Genomic DNA, 23,122 nt, shown 5'->3' with positions numbered 1-23,122 from the left:
GAAGGACTCTCTAACATCCCCTTTCCAGAAGCAGGTCATAAAATTTCCCCGAGAAAGGTGTTCTCCCTTGAGAAAGGATCCAGCAAGAGAGCATCCTGACCAACGGAGGCTGGGAGTCAACACCGAACGCATCTATGCAAACAATTCCTAAATAATCCTGTTCTTCCACTAGTTTCGTCCCCTGCCCCCCAAAGTATCTCATTATCATTCCCCACAACTTACTGCGCTTTTTCTTGTCATTTCTTTACAAATTTATCAAGACTTTCTCTAAAGGTATAGAAGTTTCCAGTTGTGGTCACTCCTTGGGGTATTTAATTTGATTGTGAAGGCCCACATTGAATATAAAAATTTAATTCAACTTGGATGCTTCCTCTGATGAATTTGCCTTATGTCAGTTAATCTCACATTAGTCCAGAGATCTTAAGAGCACAGGAAAACATTTTTCAGCCCTGTGTGCTCAGGTGTGGGTTCTGCGTCCTGGCTGGGAACTCGTTCCCCATGCCCCACTGTCCTCCACCTGACTTGTGTAGATTCTTGTTGCAGAGGGGAACTGTTCTAAGGTCACTGCCCCATGATCTGCACGCTAGAGGCTCAGCGAGCACTTGAATCAGAGGAATCCAAGCAGTCTGGGCAATAATCCAACACAGGCTGTGCCAAATGGTGTTACTAGAAAGGTCAGGCTTGGTGCCAACAATCACCTGTACAGGAGGAGATCCCACCCCAACCACACAGGGCTTGGGTTGAATGTAGGTGAAATGTGGGCCCCATGGCCCCCTCCTCCAAGCACATTGTAGCAGTCTACACAGCACACAAGCGTTTGCAGGGACTGGACAGGAAGTATGCTGTTGCAGGGAAGATGCACAGCCCGCTGCACCCCTGCTTGCTCAGAGCTCATGATCTAGACAGGTGAGCAGCAGAAGATCCCTGCTGGCTGGTCACACTCATAGGACAGCACCAGGGAGCTGGACCCCAGGAGGTCAACACTGTCCTCCTGAGACCACAGACCACCATCTTACCCAATGTGTTCCTTGCTCTTTTTCCAGGACAGAGTGAGACAGCTTCCCACGCTCGCCTGCTCACTGGGAAGCAAGGTGAATCGCTTTTTACTGTGGTGAAATATACACAACAAAATTGACCCTTTTTACCGTTTTTATTTAGTGCAGTCACACTGTTGCAACCCTTACCACTATCCATCTCCAGAACGTTCCTCATCTCACATTGAACTCTGTCCCCATGAAACCCTAACACCCCTCTCCCCTCTCCTCTCAGCCACTCAATTTTGACTGTGATGGGGATAATATTTTTGGAAGGCTTATGTTCATTTTTGATTCACATTCGTATATGCAACACACCCTTGATTCACCAGAAGCATCCATTGCCTTGGGAAGTGTAGTAAAGAAGACATGAAAATAAAAGTCAAATGTTCAGGATTTAACTTGCAAAACCAGAGTTTTGAGCTCCTGGCTTTCAATAATAAGCCAGGCTTTATAGATAGATACACTGTCCTTCCAAATGCCAGACGCTCAGGAGAAGCTGGGTGGCACTGAGGACACTCCGACTCACAATCACCTTGTCTTCCACTGTGCATGTGGAAGACAAGAGACGAAGGAATCCAAAAGCAACATCATAACTGTGTTAACAAATGTTTACGTGGCTATCATGGACAAGGAATCCAGACTTCTATGTAACGTGGGAGGAAGGACAGGGATGGGAAGTTCAGAAGGGAACATGAGCACCCTTATGAAGTAAATCCTGTTCTTCCCATTCTCCATCCTCGAGTTTGGGCCGTTTGTCCGGGTGGCAGGGGAGCCTCACACAGAGAAGCTCCCAGGGCGCTAATGAGGCTGTTTCCCCAGCAAGGGGAGCCCGCAGAAGTACTCAGCCCCTTAAACCAGAGGGAGATAGATGGAGACCCCCACAGACTGGTTAATAGTGTTGTCAATTCCAGGAGCATTCAAATGAGTCAGCAGATGAGAAAGCTCCACATGTCTTAAGATCTAAAGTTTACATATGAATAAAAAACATGTAACTTGAAAGAGACTTTCGAGATTTGAAAAATATCTTAAAAATTCATATGGCATTTCCCATGAGTTGTGAAACTGAAGGTTTTGAAACTACCAATATCTATAATATTGACCAATCATTCTGGTCTCTCATGATAGTGGGAAGATTGCATTTTCTTTCTATTCTTGTAAAAATGTGGTATTATAAAGACTGTTATAAGTAGTAAAACAATGTTGTAAAAAAGTATTACAAGGTATGTCAACAGTTATTAATAAATTTATATTTTTCTAGGAAAAGTTCTCAAGATGCTTAGACTCCCTGAATGTGGCAAACGGGCACTCATGAATGAATGGGTGAGAGTCAAGGCTCTTGCCCATGAGATCAAGTCTTTAGGGCGAGAAAATCCTTTACCTCATGAAAAACACACACACACACGATAATACAAATGTGTGTGTGTGCGTGTGTGTGTGAGTATCAGCTGTTCCCTGGTTCATTTCCTGCTCCTGTCACACACATTTCAGAGGTGCCCATGGATTCTCCTTAAAATCCCCTTGCAGGGGCTCCCCCGGCCCTCCCTCCTCCAGGGTGTTCAGTGGGGCCCTGCGCTCCCGCCCCGGTCCTGGCCTGTGTCTGGAAGCTGCTGAGTTCCAGGCTTGAGGGGGTTGAGGCCCCAGCCTGTCAGCAGCACATGACCTTTGGTTGCAAAGATGAAGTCTGATCTTACTCTCAGGTGGCCACCCAAAATTCAGCTCCAATCCCTGAAAATAACACCCCAGGGCCAATTTTTCAGGCACTGTTGATTTGAGCCTGGTGACCCCTCCTTGGTGAGCAGGCACATGGGTGAACCTGTCTCTGTGCCCTCTTGTGAGCCTGGGGCTGGCGCTCACAAGAGCTCACCAATAGCTGGTCAATCAAGATCTGTAAACAAGGAGTGTGATAACCGCACACCTAATAAACAGTTTAGCTCAATTAAGTCCTCAAGAATCCAAAGTCCGGACAAGACTATGATGCCACCCCACATATAGATTCAAACTGGGGGAAAAAATGGAAAAACAAAAGAAAAAAGTCAAACAAAATTTTTAATTCTTCCTCCTCTGATACCACTTTAGATGTTTCCCTAAAGTAACAAATCTCAAATACTTGCAAAATGCATTGGATCATGTTTTCTACCTCAGCCCTTTTTGGGAGCCCAGCTTCTCTGCATACTCTAAACACAGTGGGCAATTTTGCACACTCCTCTGCAAGCTTTTCTCTTACCTGGCTATTTTTAACTTTCAGCTTGATGGGTCTTTTTACTTTGTTTTTAAGAAATTGTGGTAAGAGAGACAAACCTCAAAATTGGTCGTTTTAGCACATTTACCTGCGGGGTGCAGGAGCAGCCAATCCTGTGCACCCTCAGCACCAGCCTTCTCCAGAACGTTTCTCATCTTGCAAACCTGGAAACTACTCCTCACAAAGGCAGTCATTTTCAGCCTCAGGTCTCCCAACCTCCCTCAGGTTTTACAGCCTGCCTGCCATCTAGCGGCTGCTTGCGCAGGTACAGCCAGGCCGGCCCTTGGTGTTGGAGGGGCTCTCCCAGGGTCACGCCATCCAGGTTTAGTGACAGCCCCGTGGACGCTGGACGTTGATGAGTCTCATTTGGCTGCAGGGGCTGAGCCATGTTCTGGTTTCTTCCTCCTGCAGGGGGTGGAGCCAGCTACGCATGGTGGGACTTCACCAGGCAGTTCCCACCTCACCTGATTTTAGGAACAGAACACCCTGAAGGCCCCCCCTGGCTTCTCCCCCGAGGGCTTTCCCAGGATGGGGCAGTGAGCGCAGTGGTCCTTAAGCCCTTCGGATTTGGGTTATACGCCTCGTTGTTTTACTTTAACATTCCCGGAGCCCATGCAGCCCCACATCCTAATGTACACGTGCCAGTCCCGGCACCTGCATCTGAGAAAAGTAGACAGACTCTTGCCATCCTTTGCTTTTCTTTGTCCAGAGCTCTTCTGGTCCCTTCCCTGTTAACAGAACTCTCCCCGTGGGAAGGATGGCTCCTTTCCCAGCACCGCCCCAGCTTCCCCAGGAAAGGATTTATCCCTGTGTCTTTCTGCCCCAGGGGAGGTAATGGCTTCCTTCTGTCCCAGCCTCCAGATGTTTCACTGTCTCTTGGGTCTTCCTGTGAATTTTGCCCATGACTCTGCCTTTCATTAGTGTCCCCACCAGGACCCTGACTGATGTGGATCAAGCACTACCACTCAGGTCCGAGAAACCGTTTTTTGTCAAAGGCAACAATAAGTGCACACAGGAGCTGTCCGTGGTTTTCGGTGCCACTGAGTGTCACAGTGAGAAAGGTCTTCCTTTATGGAATCCCCTCCAGGGCTTTCGGTCGCTCTAGGGGCAGGTCTCGGTTTGTGGCCTGAAGTTCATCCCGGCTAATCTCCCCTGCTGAGAAAGCAGGACTGAGCAACTGCACGTACCAGATGTCAGCCCCGTGGTTGGCGGTTCACACAATATTTCTATCAATGGCAGCAATAGTGCTTTTCCGTTATGGGAAGGATATTAACGATCCACTTTTCAAGTCCACGTCTGTTAGTAAATGGAAATAATGGATCAATTTTGAAATATCACATGAACATTTATGGTGAGACCTGTGAGGTTAGCTGGAAACACGATTTGGGTCCCTTGCGTCTGTACCTAGAGCCTGGGGGCCCCAGGAGTGGTGCCCATGGACCCACGGCCCCATTACTAGCGCGTCTGCCTGTCTCTCCTCCATTGTCCTGAGGGCAGAGCTAGTCTGTCTGCCTCAGGGCTGGGACTTGGGTGGTGAGAGGCGGTTCCCCATAAGTGCACTGGGGGAGGGACCCGGGGAGCTGAGATACAGCTGTAGTTAGCACCTTAGGTTGCAGGGAATAGTAACACACAATGCAAAGTCCTGAAGAATTGACCATTTCCCCCGGGCTGCCTGACTTTCACAGTCGGTGAGCGAAACACAAAGTGAGCCCTTGTATGAGAGCAAAGATTTCAGACTGAGGACAAGCCCAACGGGAAAATTCAAGGCAGGAAGGAGAAAAGCAAGAACAGTTACTCTTAAGTGAATAGGTCTCTCTGATTATACAAGTAGGACACTTGGCCAATAGAAATGTAAAGAAGAAATGACGCAACCCTCAGTGGCAACGTGGGCCCCGTCGCAGTGTGCTTCTCTGCAGACTCTTAGTCCAAGTGGCGAAGGCTCTCGGGTTTCCCGAGAAGGGGTCTGTCCACTCCCCGTGGCGTCAAACCTGTGTCCTGGACAAGCACCGTCAGGGATGGACTGTCTCAGTGGCACCACGGCCTCCGGCTTCCTAGGAGCAGACCAGATTTGCCAAATGAAAGGCATTCCGGCACCTGCTGCAGGAATTTTTTGTCGGGAGGATAAAAGATTGGGACAGAGTTGTACACAGTATTACAACAATAATGATTTCATGTGGAGACGTTAAAATTACAGAGGGAAAACATTAATTTTTGCTAACTGCTGGCCCCTAGTGGCCTGATGGAGAAGCCCCTTTGCAAGCTGGGCAGAAGACCCTCCCTTGTGCTCCTCTCGGGACAGAGGGCAGCAGCCCTCTGCAAGATGCCCAAATACCCAACTTGTCCAGTGACATCTCTTCAAGTGTGAGTAGCAAAAGCAAGTGGCAGCAAATCTTGTTTTCCTCCTCCCTCCCTCCCTCACCCATGTGCACAGCACTGCCAGACCCTGGGTCTCAGCCTCTGCCGTCGTCACAGACACATTATGTCTCTGAGCCCTGGGTTACTTCTCCCCGAAGGGGGTTTATCACACAAGCTCACCAAGTCCAGAGAATCCGGTGAGATGACACATGTGTGGCACCTGGACCAGGTCAACAGCCTCCCCGGGAGACCCGCTGCATCTCTGTGCTGATTGCAGCTGGGGTGGCTCTTGCGTCCAAAGGGCACATCCTCTTGACAGAACCTTCTGTCACCAGGCCCCAAGTCCCAAGTCTCCCTAAGCAGTGGCTGAAGGATGCTGCCACACACAGTGACACTTGTGGATAATCCCGCCACCCTGGGCCACATTTTGTCAAGAATCTACTTGCAGAATCTTCAAGTTAGGGAAAATCGGTGAGAAGGAAGATGAATGGAGACATGACTTCTGAGGGGTGAGGGGTGAGTAGCAAATAACATTTCTCTCTCCCCAGGAACCATGCGTCACTTGTGCGACTGGTTCAGGGTAACTCCTAGGCTCCTGGAGCATAATCTTCATTACCCATGAGGACCTATGAAATTTCCAGGTAACAGATCTAAATAGATTTCTTTGTCTCTCTCTCTCTGTCTTGAGTCACTGGGTATGCCCAGCATTCTAAGAAGAAAGTCTAAGGGGAAGGTCCCATCCTGGGGCCAATATTGATCTGTACAATCTGAAAGCTGTGCTCGACCAAGCTCACTGTCTTGGTGAGTCTTCAAGGGCTGATCCCTTCATAGCCCTTCAAGTAGAACACAATACCATCTGCAATTTGACATTTGTGGTTTGGACTTTTGGATCTTTGACCATGATTTTGGTGAGGCCTGTCCTTACTATTGCTGGGACACCGGCAAGTGCAGGCCAGGAAGGGGGTGGACACGAGGCCCACAGCCAGGCTGACCACACCTAAGGCCACCAAGGCACTAGGGGACACGAGCCAAGCAACCAACACAAAGCCAGCACTCCTCCTAGGCTGTGACAGGAGACAGCACAAAGCAAGCACGGAGTGGAGAGACAGGAGCCGGGGAGGAGGCGACTATGTGCTGGCTTGCAGGGCCGGGGTGAGGGCAGGAACCTTGCGGAGCTGATGGAGGAGAGTCTGGGCCCGCGTCTCCTGAAGTTTCTTAGCAGCCCACACTTAAGGATCTCACCAGGGTGGTTTTTCCAGACCCCGAGGGGGCCAACAGCTGCTTTTGATTCCACCCTGGAGGTTCTGGGAAGATCTCAGCTACTGGAGGAAGGGTCCTCAGTGTGTATCCTGAACACAGGTGACCGAAGCTGTGTTACAGAAAAAGGCAAGGCCCTGAGCAGATTTTAAATTTTGCCCCAGGTTCAGAACTTGTGATAAGAACTTTTAAGAGCTACTCCCTAGGAACTTTCAAATATGCAATAGAGTGTTGTGAACTGTGGTCCCATCCTGTACAGTACATCCTGGGACTTACTTATTTTACACCTGGAAGTGGTACCCTGGTCTGCGATGCTACCCATGTCTGATTCTGTCCTGTTGCATCTAAAAACAATTCATGTAAAGTGCATGCTACAGGTAATGGACCATTTTAGCCATTTCAGAGGGACTGAAACTCTGTGGCTTTACTGCACATACAATGTGTACAACCAGCACTGCATTGGGATCCAGAGCATTTCCACCCCGTAAGGAAGCTCCGTAGCTATAACCAGTCACCGCCTTTCCCTGCCCGGGCCCTGGCAACCACCGATGAGCTCTCTGTCACCAGGGAGGTGCCCGTGTCCATGGCATTTTGGTGCACAAGAAATGGGGTGGAGTAACTCCTGTGAAGCCGTCAGTTTAAAGGGGAACCAGGGCCAGCCCGTCAAGAGCGGCCAGGGACCCCTGCTCCTCTGTGTGGAGGGGCCCCATTCCCTCACGACACCATGATGGCGCCAGAGGCTGAGAAGGGGCATCAGGAAGTACATACATGATGCTGTGGTGGGGCCGGGGACCCCGTAACCTTCCCACTGTCCTCTCTCAGCCCTGCAGAGAGAAGCAGGATAATTCACACATTCACTCACTCGCTCATCAGCACACATTTATGGAGGCCCCCAGGGGCTGAGCAAAGTGCAGGGAACAGGAAGGTGTAGACCCGACCCAGATCCGTGTCCTGGGGACACAGAGACACGTGAACACCGACACCAAAGACAACAAGAGCACTTTGATAGGACAGTGTGGGCAGGTGTTCTGTGCGCCCAGAGAGCCCACCTGGACACCTGCACAGTCAGGCACGGCTCTCGCCGCCCTGGCTCCATCCACCCTCACAGCCAGCCTGCTTTCCCACCCCCAGCCTGATCCTGGCCCCAGAACAGGGGCCTGTTGGAGTGTGGGGTGCAGGCTCAGGGTCCTTCCCCCACCCAGGATGGTCCCTCCGCTTTAACCTGTTAACTTCCATACATCCGGGGACCGCTTTTACCGGGTTCTCTTCCGGAACGTTCCTCCCCAGGAGGCTCCAGCCCAGGTGGGGTTCTCCATCATGACCCCGCTAGACTGTAGGGTGTGGTGGGATGATCTTCCCGCTCAACTGGGAGCCAACTTGAGGAGAAAGTCGTGTCCCCAGCACCTGGCAGGGAGGTGCTCAATAAAGGGGTGTGTAGAAATGGCAGGACTCAGGGGGACCTGCAGGAGCCTCTCAGAGGCTGCTGCCTGCTTTTAGTCTCCTGTGGTCTCAGGCCTGGCAGACTCTGCTTCCAGCTCTCACCCCGGGAGGGGGGATGTCCTGCTGGCCTCTTCCCGCTGAGCCACGGTGGCTTCTTCCACTGACCACCCAGCAGGCTCACCTGTCAGACTCCACTCCTTCCCCATTTTCTCTGTGTGACCCTGACCTTCCTCCTCCACATGGCAACACTGCCTCCTAGTGGGCACGGTGGGAATGGGCGCTACGTTTTCAGTTCTTGATGTTGGGGGTGCGCGTGGATGTGGGTGCTAGGTGTCCACACACGTTTACACATGTCCTGGATGGTAACAACTCCCTGGGTCCACCTGAGTGCTGAGTGTCTGCTGAGCATTTATTTAAGAGAAAAACTTGCTTATGATTACATGACCTTAGGCTTAACTGCATGCCACATATGACCCAGCCTGTTTTGGAGACTGTGTTATCTCAATAGTTGAGGTTTCCAAGAATGCAAATGCATAATAAATTGGTAAAATATATATATATATATATATATATATATATATAACCCTTCACGAGCTCCTACCCTCACTTGCGAAAATCAGGTCGACAAGCTGCTACAGTGTCCGCGTGCCATCCCAGCACTCCAGGATGCATGGGTGTCTGCAGGAACTTCATAGTGACTGTTCACGGGTCCCCATACCTGCCAATTTCACTACAACCTTCATGCCCTGGGCCCCAGCATTTATACACTGCAACACATTATATTCCACTATAGATATTCCCTTTGATGTCTTTGGTATGTCACAGGGAGGCCATTCCATTCACATTTAACATAATCTGTGCAGGTACTTGTCATCTGTGAACTCCTCCCCCTGCCCAGTGCTCTGTAGAACTTGACGCTGTCCTTATTCTAGCTTCTCCCTTAGCCGCAAATTCCAATAGGTTCAGACACAAAGCCCTGCAGGGGAGGGAAAGGGCTGGGGGAGCCTGCCAGTAATTCCCCTGAATTGTGACCCAAGTCAGTGCAGAGGCTGAAGATGTTCTGTTGTGACACAGTCACTCATCCCAGAGTTGCCCACCAGGCAGGAAGAAATGGGGTCACTGGATCTCTCCCTGATGCCATGTAGTGTTGCAGATAAGCCCTTGACCCCAGAGCAAATCTGCCTCCCACCCCTCTAATTTAACCTTCAAAGCCTGCCCTTTCCCCTTCCCTTTAAGTCAGTCCCTGGTTCCCCCTCCCCTGCAGGGAAAGCATCTGAACTGCAGTCACCATGTCCTGTGAGCAACACCATCCATTAGGAGTATCTCACCAAGTGGAATAGAACATTCTCCACCTAGTTTGTAACACACAGCTTACTAACATACCGAATCTTTTGAGGGCACTGGTGTCCTCTTCTCCTGTGACAGGGGAAAGGCAGAAACCTAATTCTGGCTATAATTGTACCACCAGGTGCTGGGGGGACACTGTGCAATAATTGACTTGTGGCCCTTTCTGTTTTGTGTGCTGTTGATCTTGGCACCTTGACTTTGGCCAGCACTTCTGTCCGGTGTGCAGGATTGAGGGGATCCCCTCTGCCTGAGCCCCTCTGGTCCTTGCACTCTGAAGACCCTAGAGGCATGGTAGCCATGGCACACTGCTGAAGCCCCAGAGAACTTCCAGAAGCCTCTCTGACCCAAGGCTGGCTTGCTCCTGGGCAGCTGAGGGAGGGCATGTCTGTGCCCCGCCCAGCGCTGCCCTCCACTGACTCCAGCTCACTCGTTCAAATGACCTTGAAGGCAGTGCTGGTGAAAAGCTACTCAGTCTAAAGGGAGACAAACTTAGAAAACACAACCATTCTGAAAACCCCAAAGATGCACTTCGGAACTTTTCACAAGTTTAAAAAATATACATAACTTTGAAAAGTACACAAGCTTCTAATATCTGAAGTTCACGCATCAGCCAGCTCTTCCTGGTTTCCCTCACATCGGCACCTGCACATGTTCTCAGAGTCTTGGTCTGAACTCCCAGGACAGTGTGGACAGCAGGCTGAGCGAGCCTGGCATGGTGAAGCAAGATGACAGTCACAAGGAGTCCTTTCTAAGGGATGTTCAGAGACCAACTGTGGCAGACTGCGTGTTCCAAAGACGGCCCCAGCCTTGTCTTCATCCCACACGCCCCTCTGCTCAGTGGCCTTGGCTCTCCCCATCATGAGGTAGGGTCTCAGCCCGTCTCCGGGTCCCTGGGCCATCCCTGGTGACAGGCTCCAAATACCTGCAGAGGCAGAGTCTCACCAAGGACCAAGGTCAGGCCATAGGAGTCTGGAGCTCCTTGTGAGCATCCTGGCACCCCTGTTGTTGGGACTTGAACTCAGAGACACCTTCAAACTGTGGGAGCCCAAGCAATGGGGAGGGCTGGGCAAGTGCTCTGGTCACCAGCCCAGGCTGAACGCCCCGCCCACACCTGCATCTAGGACATCCCACCAGTGGGCCTTCATGGACACCAGCCCATCCCAAGCAACAGGGGGTTCCAGCTCTTGGAGAGACTTCCAGGAAGAACCATGCCCCTGAGCCCAGGTGGGAAATGGGAGAGACGATTTTTGACAAAATCACAGAGCTGCGAGGATTCCGAGAGTGTGTTTACATTAACAGATAACCAGTCTCTCCATTGCTTTCCCAGTGGTGCCCCCCTGTCCTAGAACCCTCGTGTGGGCCCAGCCTCATCCCCCCGCACCCTCACCTCCCTCTCTTTCCATGTTCTCTAGATACACTGTCTCTTTTCTCCAGGGTTCTGAGCCCGAGCCTCTGCTCAGACACCCTTCTTTTTTCCTGTCCCCCTGACTGGCTCCTCTGGGTTCTCATCAGATACCTTTTCCTCCTGCTGTTCTGAGCTACCTCCTCCCCCTCCCAGCACCCGCTCCTCCTGGCGGTTGGGGATGTCCCTTCCACCAGGTGATAGCTGAGACCCAGCAGGTGCTGCATCGGTTCTGGTTGTTCCAATACAGTTTCCCCCTGGCAGAAGGGATTCCGCTGGGGAGTCCCCACCTCTCCTGTGACTGCCCCTGACAGCACTGTCAGGAAGCCCATAGAATTTCTCTGCACACACCACATTTGTCATTTTAGGTTAAACAGTTGGAAATGTAAGCGTCTAGGATGGAAGTCTCATGGAGGGTCCTTCCGCCATGACAAGTGGCACAGTCCAAAGGGACTTGTCTCAAGGTGCTGGAGGTCTTGTGGGCTGAGACCTGCTGTCTTCCACCTCATGTGCTCATGACCGGTTACGGGGTCTATTAACTACAACCTTACATCTTCTCCTCATGCTTTCTGAGTGGGAACATGAGTCAATTAACCTGCAGAGAGAAAATGGAACTATGTGCTTCTTTAGCCAGCGAACAGTAGGCAGAATGTCTTCTTTTAATCAATTCCAGGCTTAAGTGGCTGGGTGTAAATGAGGCCTCAGATGATCGCTTTGGATGTCCTCACCTGCCACCTCTGAGGCCCAGTTCTATTTTTGAAGCTGGCCTCGTGTCTGGGGTTTACCCTTAACCCTTGTGGACCCAAGATACACATTCCTACAACCCACTGCGTCCAGTTCTTCCTCATCCGCACAGAGGTTACATGATCTTCTCTGGCATTTGGGGAAGATGCACCTGAAACTGACCGTGACATCTGTCCTGTACTTGGGTGGGTTGTAACCATTTGGGGTCAAATGACCATGATCTTTAAGGCACTATTCTACCTTGGAAATTCAATGTATGTATGTTACTTTTCTAACGTGTCAACTTTTTCCTCATTGAAAGAACATACCTTTGTCCTTACAGATCATTGTTCATATTTTGCTCTATTCAAGTGTTGGGACGGACACAGCCAAAGGGCAGCTGCCATGACATGTGCCTATTTACAACTACAAGAAACAGACACCATCCAGCATTCTCCTAGTGGGCCACTGGCACATTCAGTTTTGTCCCTAGAGCCCAGTGACATTTTTGGCTCTATAAAAATTGAGTGTATTAAAAACTTGAAGACCTTGAAATGTTTTTATTTTAAAGAGTAAAACCACACACTTCATTTTAAAACATGAAATGTTACATGCCATTAGACAAATTCCTACAAGGCTGTTTACAACAATAATGAGAGAGTCGGGAACATTCCCAGTATAAAGTGTCACAGGATCAATTCATAACTTGGATCTTCAGTCCTTCAAGTGTTTTATCCCAAACAGGAAGTTCTGGTCAGTGTTAAGATAAAATCCTCTTCTGCATACGCTGTCCCCCGTCAAGGCCTTCTTTATTGCATCGTCTCACACGGTAGGAAAGCTGGCCAAGGAGGCGATACCACAGTGGTTGTCCCGGTCTTTGGCCATCAGTATATAGCCATCTATGCCCCAGGCTTCTCCCCAGCTGAAAGAAGACAGCATTTGCTATTTTACTCACACAATCAAGCACATTTATCTTTATGAACGACAGCACCTGATACTGAGCAGTGCACCAGAGGCTACAGCAGATTCAGGAAGAATAGGAGAGGCCATTCTTGTTCATCGTTGAGTTCTAACCCTGCACAGAATTCTATCCTCAGACCTTTAACAGACTGCAAATGGAGACACAGAAAGAAGAAACTCTTGGGGCCAGATGTATTTCAGAATTCATAAAATTCCCAGTTTAGAAACCAGTGGTACCAAAACTATATCAAGACCCTAGCAAGCTTGAGACAGTATCTTACTGTTGTTATCATTACATGAATATGTCTGTGTTTTCCCTAAGTGGGGTTCTGGGTTCCTGAGATTTTACAAGTGTGCTCAGGGGTTTGAGGACCTGTACCCAAACCCTGATTCCAAAAAGGATTCCCTTTTCAGTTTTAAGGGTATTTTTGGCTTTTATACCTGTTCTTGACAATCCAATACTTTTTGTTATCCAACTCTGTTCCCTCAAAGCCATAGCCAACTATCAGAACGCCGTGGTGTAGGATTTCATGGCTGCAGTTTGAATCATAATAAATGCCTGGAAAGTAAAATTCAGTGCTGGGGTGAGGATTCCCACATGATGTGTGACAGTAACTCAGCCTATCCACCGCTGTAAGGGAGGCATTTCAAAATGCAGTGAAATGACGTAATTCCAGATATGATTTAAAAGCCAGGACTTTTGCGGGGAGGGGCACCTGGGTGGCTCAGTGGGTTAAACATCTGACTCTTGGTTTTGACTCAGGTCATGATCTTACAGCTTGTGAGATCAGGCTCTGCACTGACAGTGTGGAGCCTGCTTGGGATTCTCTCTCTCCCTCTGCGTCCCCCCACCCCCATTCATGTGAGCATGCACTCTCTCTCTCTCTCTCTCTCTCTCAAAATAAATAGATAAACTTTGAAAAAAAAATTAAAAAATGAAAGCCAGATCTTTTTTGAGCCAGGCGAGAGACTTAGGGCCTCGTCTAATACCAGCTGAATATGAAGTGGCACAATCTGTTTTGTAAATAACTAGTCACGAGCCATAAAAGACCACTCACAGAAATCTACTTTTAGGATGTCAGCCTAAGGAAACAGCAGAGAACACAGAATTACTTGAACTAAGTTTTAATTTCAGTAGTAGAGTCATTTGAATTACTTGAAAGTTCTAGTAACTCCAAAATCAGGTAGTAAATTATGTAGCCTTTTACACATATTTATGAAGTGATTAACATCATGAGGTTGTGTCTCCAGTCATTACAGATAGAAACATTAGGCACAAATATTTCATGTATACAATAAACAATTGTGTTAAATCCGCACCCCCCAAAATTCTATGTGAAATTCGACATGCCAAAGAGTCAGTCTTGCTGTATGTGATGATGGTCTTTGCATTTCTCTGCCTAAATTTCTACACAGACAAATCCTTACCTTGGTCATAGAACCTGAAGGTATCCAGGCTTGCATCTATAGCAGCAGAGACGGGACCCACAATTGCCACTGACCTCATAAGTTTGTACTCCGTCTTAGGGATTGTCAAGAACCCAGTTATGTCGGCAGCAGAATTTTCTGGATTGTATTTGCAAGATTGGAGCTTTCAAAGGTAAAGGGGTAGAGACTTTATTACTACCACCTACATCCTGGGAAACATGAGATCAAGACAGTTGCAGATATAAAGGCTACAGTCTAAATTGTGAAAATTAAATATGGCATCTCTTTTTCCCTGAATGTGTTCAAGTTTATAACAAGATAAGGAGCTCCATTTACCTGTGCATGGTATGGATAGGATTCCTCTGAGTCCAGGCCGCCATTGTCCTTAACATACTGGAAGGCATTATCCATGTTACCCCCACTGCAGCCCCCATTGCCTTCAGACCAAGCACAGTCCAGCAGGTTCTGCTCACTCAGTGAAACAAGTTTGTGAGTTTTCCCAAACATCTGTCCTTCGATGGCACCAGTTGCACTAAAAGCCCAGCCAGAAGCACACTGACCCTGAAACCCAAGTAAAAAGTTCTCAGCCTACAAAACAAATAGCAGGACTTGACAACAGAGCACACATCTCAAAGTCTTCTAAAACATAGCAAATGGCACATTATTTCTCAGTCTACCACAGCAAGGACACTGATCCCTTTTGCCTGTACTCTTGAGAGGAACCTGCTGAATATTGTCCCACCTGATTCTTCATGGGAGTTACGTAGCCTTTCTTTCTCCAGTTCACCGATGAGGGGATCTCAGCAAAGAGAGGAGGTTGGAACACTTTCCCCTTCTTGTGCTTCTGGATTTGAAGACCATTCATCACCTGCCTGAATTCTTCATTGGTCTTCAAGGAAAAGAAAGTAGGATGTTGACAAGTTTGAGATTACTTTGGCAAAGTACTCAGAAAAACAAAATGTTCAGCAATCCGTGCCACACTCACCATGTCACCAAAGCCATTCATTGCCATCGTGAAGCTGTGTTCCTTTTGATTGTATTCCCGATTGTGCTGTTCAATCATCTTCATATTTTCCCCCCACACTGCTCTCCTCCATCCTTCTTCATTCTAGAGGGAAGATACAATCACACCTCTTTATTTCTATTTAAAACCAACTCACCTGCACCAAGTGGATGTGCTCACAGAAAGGAGGAGAAACCACAGCCAGGGATGGCCTGATGCTTCTGCGAGCTGTTCTCCAGCAACCACACAGCAGGACATATGCCCACGTTGTGTACAGTCAAGGAGCCCTGCTTACTGCCTTGGTAAGAGCGGCCTCAAGAAGCTACTCCCTGCTACGAACTCCCACCAGCACAGACTGTTCTCTGCGGGGGTCCCTCTGTGCAGCTTAAATGTTACCAACCATGCCATATAGCTTCCCGTGTGTTGCCTTCCACTGGGACCATTGTTCATCTAAACTCTGATTGACTTGTGGAGCAGCTGATGCTATTCCCAAGCAAAGGGCAGCCAGGAAGAGAGAAGGATGCATGTTTCAAAAACCTAGGAAGGGAAAAGAAATGAGATTCTGATTAGAACAATCCATTTAAAAGGGCATCCTCCTTTCTTCTAAGGTGTTAGAGCCCTGTGGTAGGGTAAAAAGATTGCATTTATCAAATGTTTACACAGGGCTGTGGAGGATGTGGGACGTGCGAGGGGCCTGATGCTCCACTCCCCGCCTTGGAACCTGCCCACCAGTTTTAAGGCATGTGGACAAGGGGCCATGACTCAGCGGGCTCTACAACCTGGTGTGCAGAGATCTGGCTTCAGCGTCTGGTGGGGCCAGGCCAGGGACAGTACCTCCTGGAAGCCCCGAACCCCAAATCCTAAGGCTGGTGGCCAACCTCGTTCCCAGATTGGCCCTCCACTCAAGCCCAACCCTGGGCCTCACCTGTGGCAGGTGTAGCTGTGTAGGCACAGTCCCAAGTACAGGGCTGGGGGTCCACTGGTTCGCGAAGTGGGTCCAAGGCTGTCGGTTTAAGGCCCATGATTCCGCCGGATCGCCCAGTGCTGACCACCTGTCCCCAAGGTGATTGGCTCAGCCGGCCGGGGGGCGGGGCCTCTTGGCAGCGTTCCCACCTTTCCTAGGGTAGGTAGTATCTGCCCAGTGGCCCCCAGGGAGACAAGCCTGCCGAACGGGAACAAGACCCTGGAGGGAGAAGGGAGGGTACAGCTCATCCCTGGGACCCGAAGCTACTAATTACCCAGACTACAAGAGATGGGCAGGTGGTCCATGAGAAGAAGCTCACCGGGAGCCCCAGATTGATTTTCAGCATCAGCCTGCATGTCCTTTAGTCCTAGAGTTTTGGGTTAAAGTCTCCTGGAGGGCTGAGAGCAGGATAATCTAGCCTAGTGGTTCCTATTTATTCCAAGCAAAGGTGAGGGAGGGGGAGGAATGCAGCACCCACAGAGAGAGGTGTTATCAATGTCTCAGAATGGGATGCCTCTGGGTTTTGGAAGAATTTGTAGTGGAATGGAAATCTCCAAAACTCAGGATATGATGGGCAAGACCTAAATCCTTGGACTGAAGGAGACAGATGAGCAGGATGTCCAGGGATGGAGTGGCAGTTTGTTATGTTCCTCTCCAGTCCCCTCACAGTTATTTTCCTTTTCCTTCTCAAAACAGATAGAAACGAGTTATTGAAAAACAAAACAAAACTGGATTAAGAGATGAAGGAAAATCAGAATATAGGAACTGCATTCACTTCCCCATTCTCTGTATGGATATTATGTTTCTCGGTGTCTAAAGTGCTTTTCTTGAGATTTAACTTCACAAGTTTAAGATAAATAGCTATTTCAAGCAAGGATGTATTTATCAGGAGACCATGAATTTGCCCTCTGATGACCGGTGTTGCTTTCTTTAGAAACAGGATTCCACACATCTAAACAGTGGGTCGGCACCTCCTCTGGACTCACTTTAGTGAGACACCCAGTGATCTTCCTCATGCATTTTCTCCAGCACTTTTCTGCTCCAGGAGAGCAGTGGTCAAAGGGACTCTGCACAAGGGCTCAGAGTCAGGGCTGGGCCAGCAGGCCCATTCTACAGCTCTCCTGGTGTGGGCCCAGGCAGGTTCTCTCAGCCTCAGTTTCCTCAGTGAGGACATGGGGCAATAATTAGATTTTCCTCAGAGGATTCTTGTGATTAAATGAGATGGATTAAATGAGATAATACGTGTCAGGCATGAGCATAGAGTAGGGCTAACTTAATACCGCTTCCTTGTGAGGGCTGTTGAACAGAAAGCCACAGGCCCAAAATGGTGTTGCTTAGGTTAAGGGCCCAGGTCAGGAAACCAAGACTACTGCAGGTTCAACCTCCAGCAAGGTAATCCTGAAAGAGTCAACCTGGAATTTCCTGGTCCATGCTGGGGAATTTACTGAGAGCCTTTCTGCTCCCCTTTAACAGGGCCACCTTGTCCAAACAATGCATTCCTTGCTAATACGTTCCTTTCTTCCTTTTATGCTTTTCCTTACCTTTTCAAACCTTTCTTTTGTTTAGCTCAGGAGAGTTTCCTTCTATATGCTAGATGGGATGCTGCCTGATTCATGAATCCTCTAAGAAATCCAATTCAATTCTCAACTTTACTTGAATTTTGATTTAGTGGCAGGGACGAGATCTGGAGAAAACTTCTGGCAACATACCCAGCAAGGAGAAACAGGTGTGGTGCCCACAAGCCTTAGGTTCATGGCCTTCTCCCCCTTTCCCAGCGCTGTGGGTAAGCTCCTCCGGGTCAGAGCTCCATTCTGTTTGTCTCTATCTTTGCCTTGGAGCTCCTGATCCCACTGACCTTCCATTACAGGTCAGGCCAGCTTGAGCTGCAGATGGTTATGCCAGGAGCCCAATGGTGCTGGTGTGTTTGCCAGGACTTCCACTGAGCTGACAGAAGGGTCGCCCTGAGGCAACCCCTGCCTTTCATGCCACATTCCTCAGCAAGAGGCTCCCAAGGGAATGGGTGGTGGTGCTCATAGGGCCTTCCTAGTGACGAGACACAGTGCTGCTGATAAATGAAGGTACATGTTTGTTTGCCTTGTTTTGTGTAAATAAAGGCTATTGCTAACAGCCGGATCTTGGAGGTTAAAAAGCCACAAAAATTGATTGACATGAGTTCAGCATTTAAAGGCTGTTAGAGGGCTCACCACCTCAAGAAGTCTCCTGTGATAGGATAAATCAGCCATGAAACAAGTGACATGGGCACTAGGTCACCCACCAGCATCAAGAAAATTTTCATGCCACTAGATACCCTGTGAAACACCACACAGTCCCCAACCCGTGGTACCTCCCTTTTAGGTATTAGTTTGGCTCCTAGAAACCCAAAGGCTTAGCTAACTGGATATATAAAGAATCAACTGCAATCCTTTCTGGCACACTTGCTTATTTAAGTCTAAGAATTATAATCCCAGATGACAAACATATCTAGAAAGATGGAAAAGAATAATTAGAAAATAACCTAGAATTACACTGGCCATTACAGGAAACAATCCAGTTAGACAGGACTGTTCTTTCAAGGAGTGTACATGAAAGTCAGGGGTTCCAATCTAAATAAACAGAATGGGGGGCCTACTTTAATACGTATGCAGAAGACTCCAAAAGCCTTCAGTATTCCAAAATAGTTGCATTGAAAGATTCATTACAAAAGGCTACTGAACAATTAGAAACATGAGAGGTGCTTAAGACCGAAGACTGTAAGACTGACTTATGTCCTCCACCTCCTCAACCCTCCTTTCCCTGAGCACTCCATCTGCTACTTCCCTGTCCCAGGTGCCTTTCGAGACACTCACCTTTGTCCAGGAACACCGCCTGAGGTTACAGGTGATCCTCCTGAGATGCCTTTCATCCTTGGTTAAGGACTGAACCGAGGCCCACAGTAAAACATTTCGTAAACCTGGGCAGGGTTCCTGAGAGTTTGTTTGAGTTTGTTGAGTTTGTTTCATTTTTAAATCAATTCCTCCTGAGCCTATATGAGAAAGGGAAATAAACATTCACATTATCCCTTCCTTTCCAAGTCCAGACCCATTGGATATGGATCTTTTTTTTCCTGGGAAAAACCATTTTCTTCTTGTCCCTCTGGTTTCTGGCTCGGCCTTCCACTTCCTCGGCTCTGTCTTCAATGATCTTTGGGGGTGGCTCCAGAGCTTGTAAAAGTAGTACCATGCTGTTTACACTGTCTAAAGGTGCCGTGTGAGACCCTGGGCTTGTTTAGCACTGTCAGAAATCTTTACTGTTTGTCCCGGCTAAAATCAGACAAGATTTTTTTTTTAATTTTAATAACTCCATAATAAAAAATTTGGCCAAATTAAAAGCTGATAATCAGAGCCTGATAGACTTTTTTTGGCCGGGGGGGGGGGGGGAAGGGGCGCAGCTTCTCTGTTAAGCAAACCATCCAGAGGAAAAGAAGACTTCCTCATAGGGATGGATGTGTTAGCCCTTTATTATTATTTAGGCAACAAGCCAATTCTTTCAGAAGCTAAAAACAGCTGTCCTTGTTTTACGAATCTAGTCTTTACTGGACCAGAAGTCTGGTTCCAAAAACAATGCAGAGAACTCCAATCCTTTTTATCAATCTTCAAACCTCCCTTATTTATCTCAAAAGGCTTATAAGTATTGTAAAAGTTCTGCCCTACAGAGATGAAAAGTCCTTCTAGAAAGTGCTTGCGTTTTCCCCCTGTGCCTTCAAAATATAAACATTCAGTGTTCTGCCGGTCTTCTCCAGGAATTTCTTATGTGGTGCATCTCTTCACAGTGCAGATTCCAGGGAGATCGTTGTTACCACGCAAACATGGCGAGCAAGGCCAGAAAACCCGACTTGCCAACGACAAATACAATTCTAAAGGGTCTTCTCTACAAATATTAAAAAGAAAACAGTCTTTAGCCATCTAGACCAATAACCTTAACTTATTCCATTGAACAGAAAAAATAAAAGTAGATATACACCCTTTACAACTGGTAAATTTCATGGCAGTTAATTTTACAACAGAATCTAGGAGGTCTGCAATCTGTGTTATAAATGCTTCTATATTCGGATGGCATTGCTAAAATTACTTTGTGAAGACCTCTATTTAGTTGGTTTGAAGGCAAGTGACACTAAGCACTGGGCATTCTAAAACGCTAAGAGGTAGAAACTAACCCAAGTGCTTTTCAAGTTCACATGATTTAAGAAATTATTTGATATTAAAGCTACTTTAAGGTTGGTGGTTTAATTAACCCAAACTTGTCTTTAGAGTTATCAACAATCAATACAAAGAGTTTTATTCTACATGAGGTGACTAGCCAAATAAATTTGTTATTTCTTATAGAATCTGTCATCAGCAAAAAAAAAAACAAAAACAAAAACAAAAACAAAAACAAAAACAACATAGCTTAGGATAAGGACTATGTCTAATGCTTAATAACCTGTTTTGTAAGTAATCTACACATAGTGCTTAAAACAGGCAGATTAAATATAAATAGCAAGTTTGGGGATAAATTTTTTAAATAGTACAGAGGCCAAGGAGAGGCTGTCCCAAGATGGGCCACTGAGGCATAAGGATTATTTTGAGTTAAGGCAATCAAAACCCAGCTGATTCAGGAAAAACTCGACCTCCCTGTCACATTCCTGCCTTAGCAGAAATAGGGCATTAACAGTCCTTCTACCTGAGAAACTAACCTCCACAACTCAAAGAACTTAAAAACAGAGGAAATTCTTCCTCCTGCTAAATAACAAAATCAGCCAAGTAAATTTGGAGATCTAAGTGGCTTTCTGAAATGCTTCACGAATCAGGCAAGACCACACTGAGCAGGTAGAAGTGTGCTCCCAGGAGTGGTACAAAATGGAAGGTTTTTATAGAAGAAGGGGGTGGCCAGAGAGTTATTAGCCATGGAAAAGGATTGTTCCTGGCAATGCCTCTTTCTAGGGGACAGAGCAGGCTGTCTTATCAAGCTACTTCCCCTTCTTGGGGGGGACAGAGATGGCCCAAGTGGCAGACTCACTGGACCAGACAGCAAACTCCCTGCCGACAGGTTACAACTACACTCCTGGGGAGGTTGAAACTGCAGTTAGTTTCTGTGTTAGGCACCAGATTGGGAACCCAGTCGACAAAATTGGGGGCCTTTTTTTTTTTTAACATTCCTGAATAAATAATAGTTTCCCCTAATCTTTTTGCAACATTTATTTATTTTTGGGACAGAGAGAGACAGAGCATGAACGGGGGAGGGGCAGAGAGAGAGGGAGACACAGAATCAGAAACAGGCTCCAGGCTCTGAGCCATCAGCCCAGAGCCTGATGCGGGGCTTGAACTCACGGACCGCGAGATCGTGACCTGGCTGAAGTCGGACGCTTAACCGACTGCGCCACCCAGGCGCCCCTCCTCTAATCTTTTTGATAACATAAAACCTTAAAAGGTTTGCTACTTTAAATAATGAGTTAAGTTAAATTCATTAAAAATCTAGATCATTCCCAAATAACACAAAACACTAGGATATTAATTACTAAACATAGGTTTATCTACTATTGGCTTCTTGTTGCAGAGAAATTACAAATATTTGCATATGTTCATGTTACATTAAAGACATTTAAAAAGGCATATGCCTCTAGAAATGTTTAAATACATTCCTAAGTTTGCAAATTAAAAAATGCTGAGATGACAGATTGATCACCATGGATTGCTACTTAGTTTTCATTAGAGGTCTAGGTTTCTAAAGTTAAAAAATGTAATTGAGAAAAGTAATTAAAACTACTAAAAATGATAAGAGAAATATCTTCGTATGTCAGGAGAATGAGATAAGTTTTCAGAGGAAAAAAGGACATAAGAAATAGAGATACATTTTGCTATTAAGAAAAGGAAAGTAGGACACCTGGGTGGCTCAGTCATTAAGTGTCTGACCTCTGTTCAGGTCATGATCTCACGGTCTGTGTGTCCGATCCCCGTATTGGGCTCTGGGCTGACAGCTCAGAGCGTGGAGCCTGTTTCAAATTCTGTCTCCCTCTCTCTCTGCCCCTCCCCTGCTTATGCTCTGTCTTTCCCTCTCTCTCTCAAAAATAAACATTAAGGGGCGCCTTGGTGGCGCAGTCGGTGAAGCGTCCGACTTCAGCCAGGTGACGATCTCGCGGTCCGTGAGTTCGAGCCCCGCGTCGGGCTCTGGGCTGATGGCTCAGAGCCTGGAGCCTGTTTCCGATTCTGTGTCTCCCTCTCTCTCTGCCCCTCCCCCCGTTCATGCTCTGTCTCTCTCTGTCCCAAAAATAAATAAAAACGTTGAAAAAAAATTTAAAAAAAAATAAACATTAAAAAATTTTTTTTAATTTAATTAGTTTGTCTAAGTTTCATAAAGATCTGTGATCCTATTCCAATAAGTGCTTGATAGCCTCTTTTGCACAGAAATATTCCCAAAGATTTGTTACACTACATAGGCTGATTACATATACTAATAATACTAAGCCTTTAGGTTATATCTGTAAGATTGTGTCACTTGTAGCTAAATTTAATTCTGCTTCCGCAAAAATAGCCCCTCATTGCCAGACTTTAGCTGTCCTACTGTCCTGGTGACATGCACACAGTCAGCTTTTGGAAAGAAAAAAACCTTAACCCGGACAAATAACAGTGGTGAATTCAATAAACAGGGCTGGGGAGAGTGCAACACAGCAGCTCGGTTCTTCCGGGCTCCCTGACAAACCTCCTTTTTCAGGTGTTTCCCCCAGATGACTCAAATTAGAAACAGACAATGGTGTAGACTCTTCCATAAAATTGTAACACTTGCAACAGGACTTGATTGAACTGCCACTGAGGACGGGTGATCATAGGTTCTTGTTATTGTACACTCATTTCCAGATGGGTTAGAGCCTGTCCTTGTCACAGGGCTGATGCTTTCACAGTGACCAACCAAGTTAAAATGTGTTTCCCACTTGGGGTGCACTTCCTTCTTTCTC

The 23,122-nt window shown here is 47.4% G+C and overlaps 1 protein-coding gene across 2 annotated transcripts; it reads right to left on the bottom strand.

The window, feature by feature from the left end:
* Positions 1 to 12,622: 12,622 nt before the first annotated feature.
* Positions 12,623 to 15,717, bottom strand: LOC115499600 (cathepsin L1-like). 2 transcript variants are annotated; one of them, XM_030293706.1, is made up of 7 exons: positions 15,588 to 15,717; positions 15,174 to 15,289; positions 14,931 to 15,077; positions 14,525 to 14,749; positions 14,189 to 14,351; positions 13,202 to 13,319; positions 12,623 to 12,722 (listed from the first exon to the last, which is right to left on the bottom strand). In XM_030293706.1, the coding sequence occupies exons 1-7, from the start codon at positions 15,715 to 15,717 to the stop codon at positions 12,623 to 12,625; spliced, it is 999 nt and encodes a 332-aa protein (XP_030149566.1). The 2 variants fall into 2 exon arrangements, with proteins under 2 accessions (XP_030149566.1, XP_030149565.1); XM_030293705.1 differs by having other exon boundaries at positions 15,174 to 15,296; positions 15,592 to 15,717.
* Positions 15,718 to 23,122: the final 7,405 nt, after the last annotated feature.

This window comes from Lynx canadensis, chromosome D4, assembly GCF_007474595.2.
Source record: "Lynx canadensis isolate LIC74 chromosome D4, mLynCan4.pri.v2, whole genome shotgun sequence".
Classification (NCBI taxonomy): Eukaryota; Metazoa; Chordata; class Mammalia; order Carnivora; family Felidae; genus Lynx; species Lynx canadensis.
The sequence above is the reverse complement of the archived record's forward strand: the minus strand, read 5'-3'. Positions and strand labels throughout refer to the sequence as shown.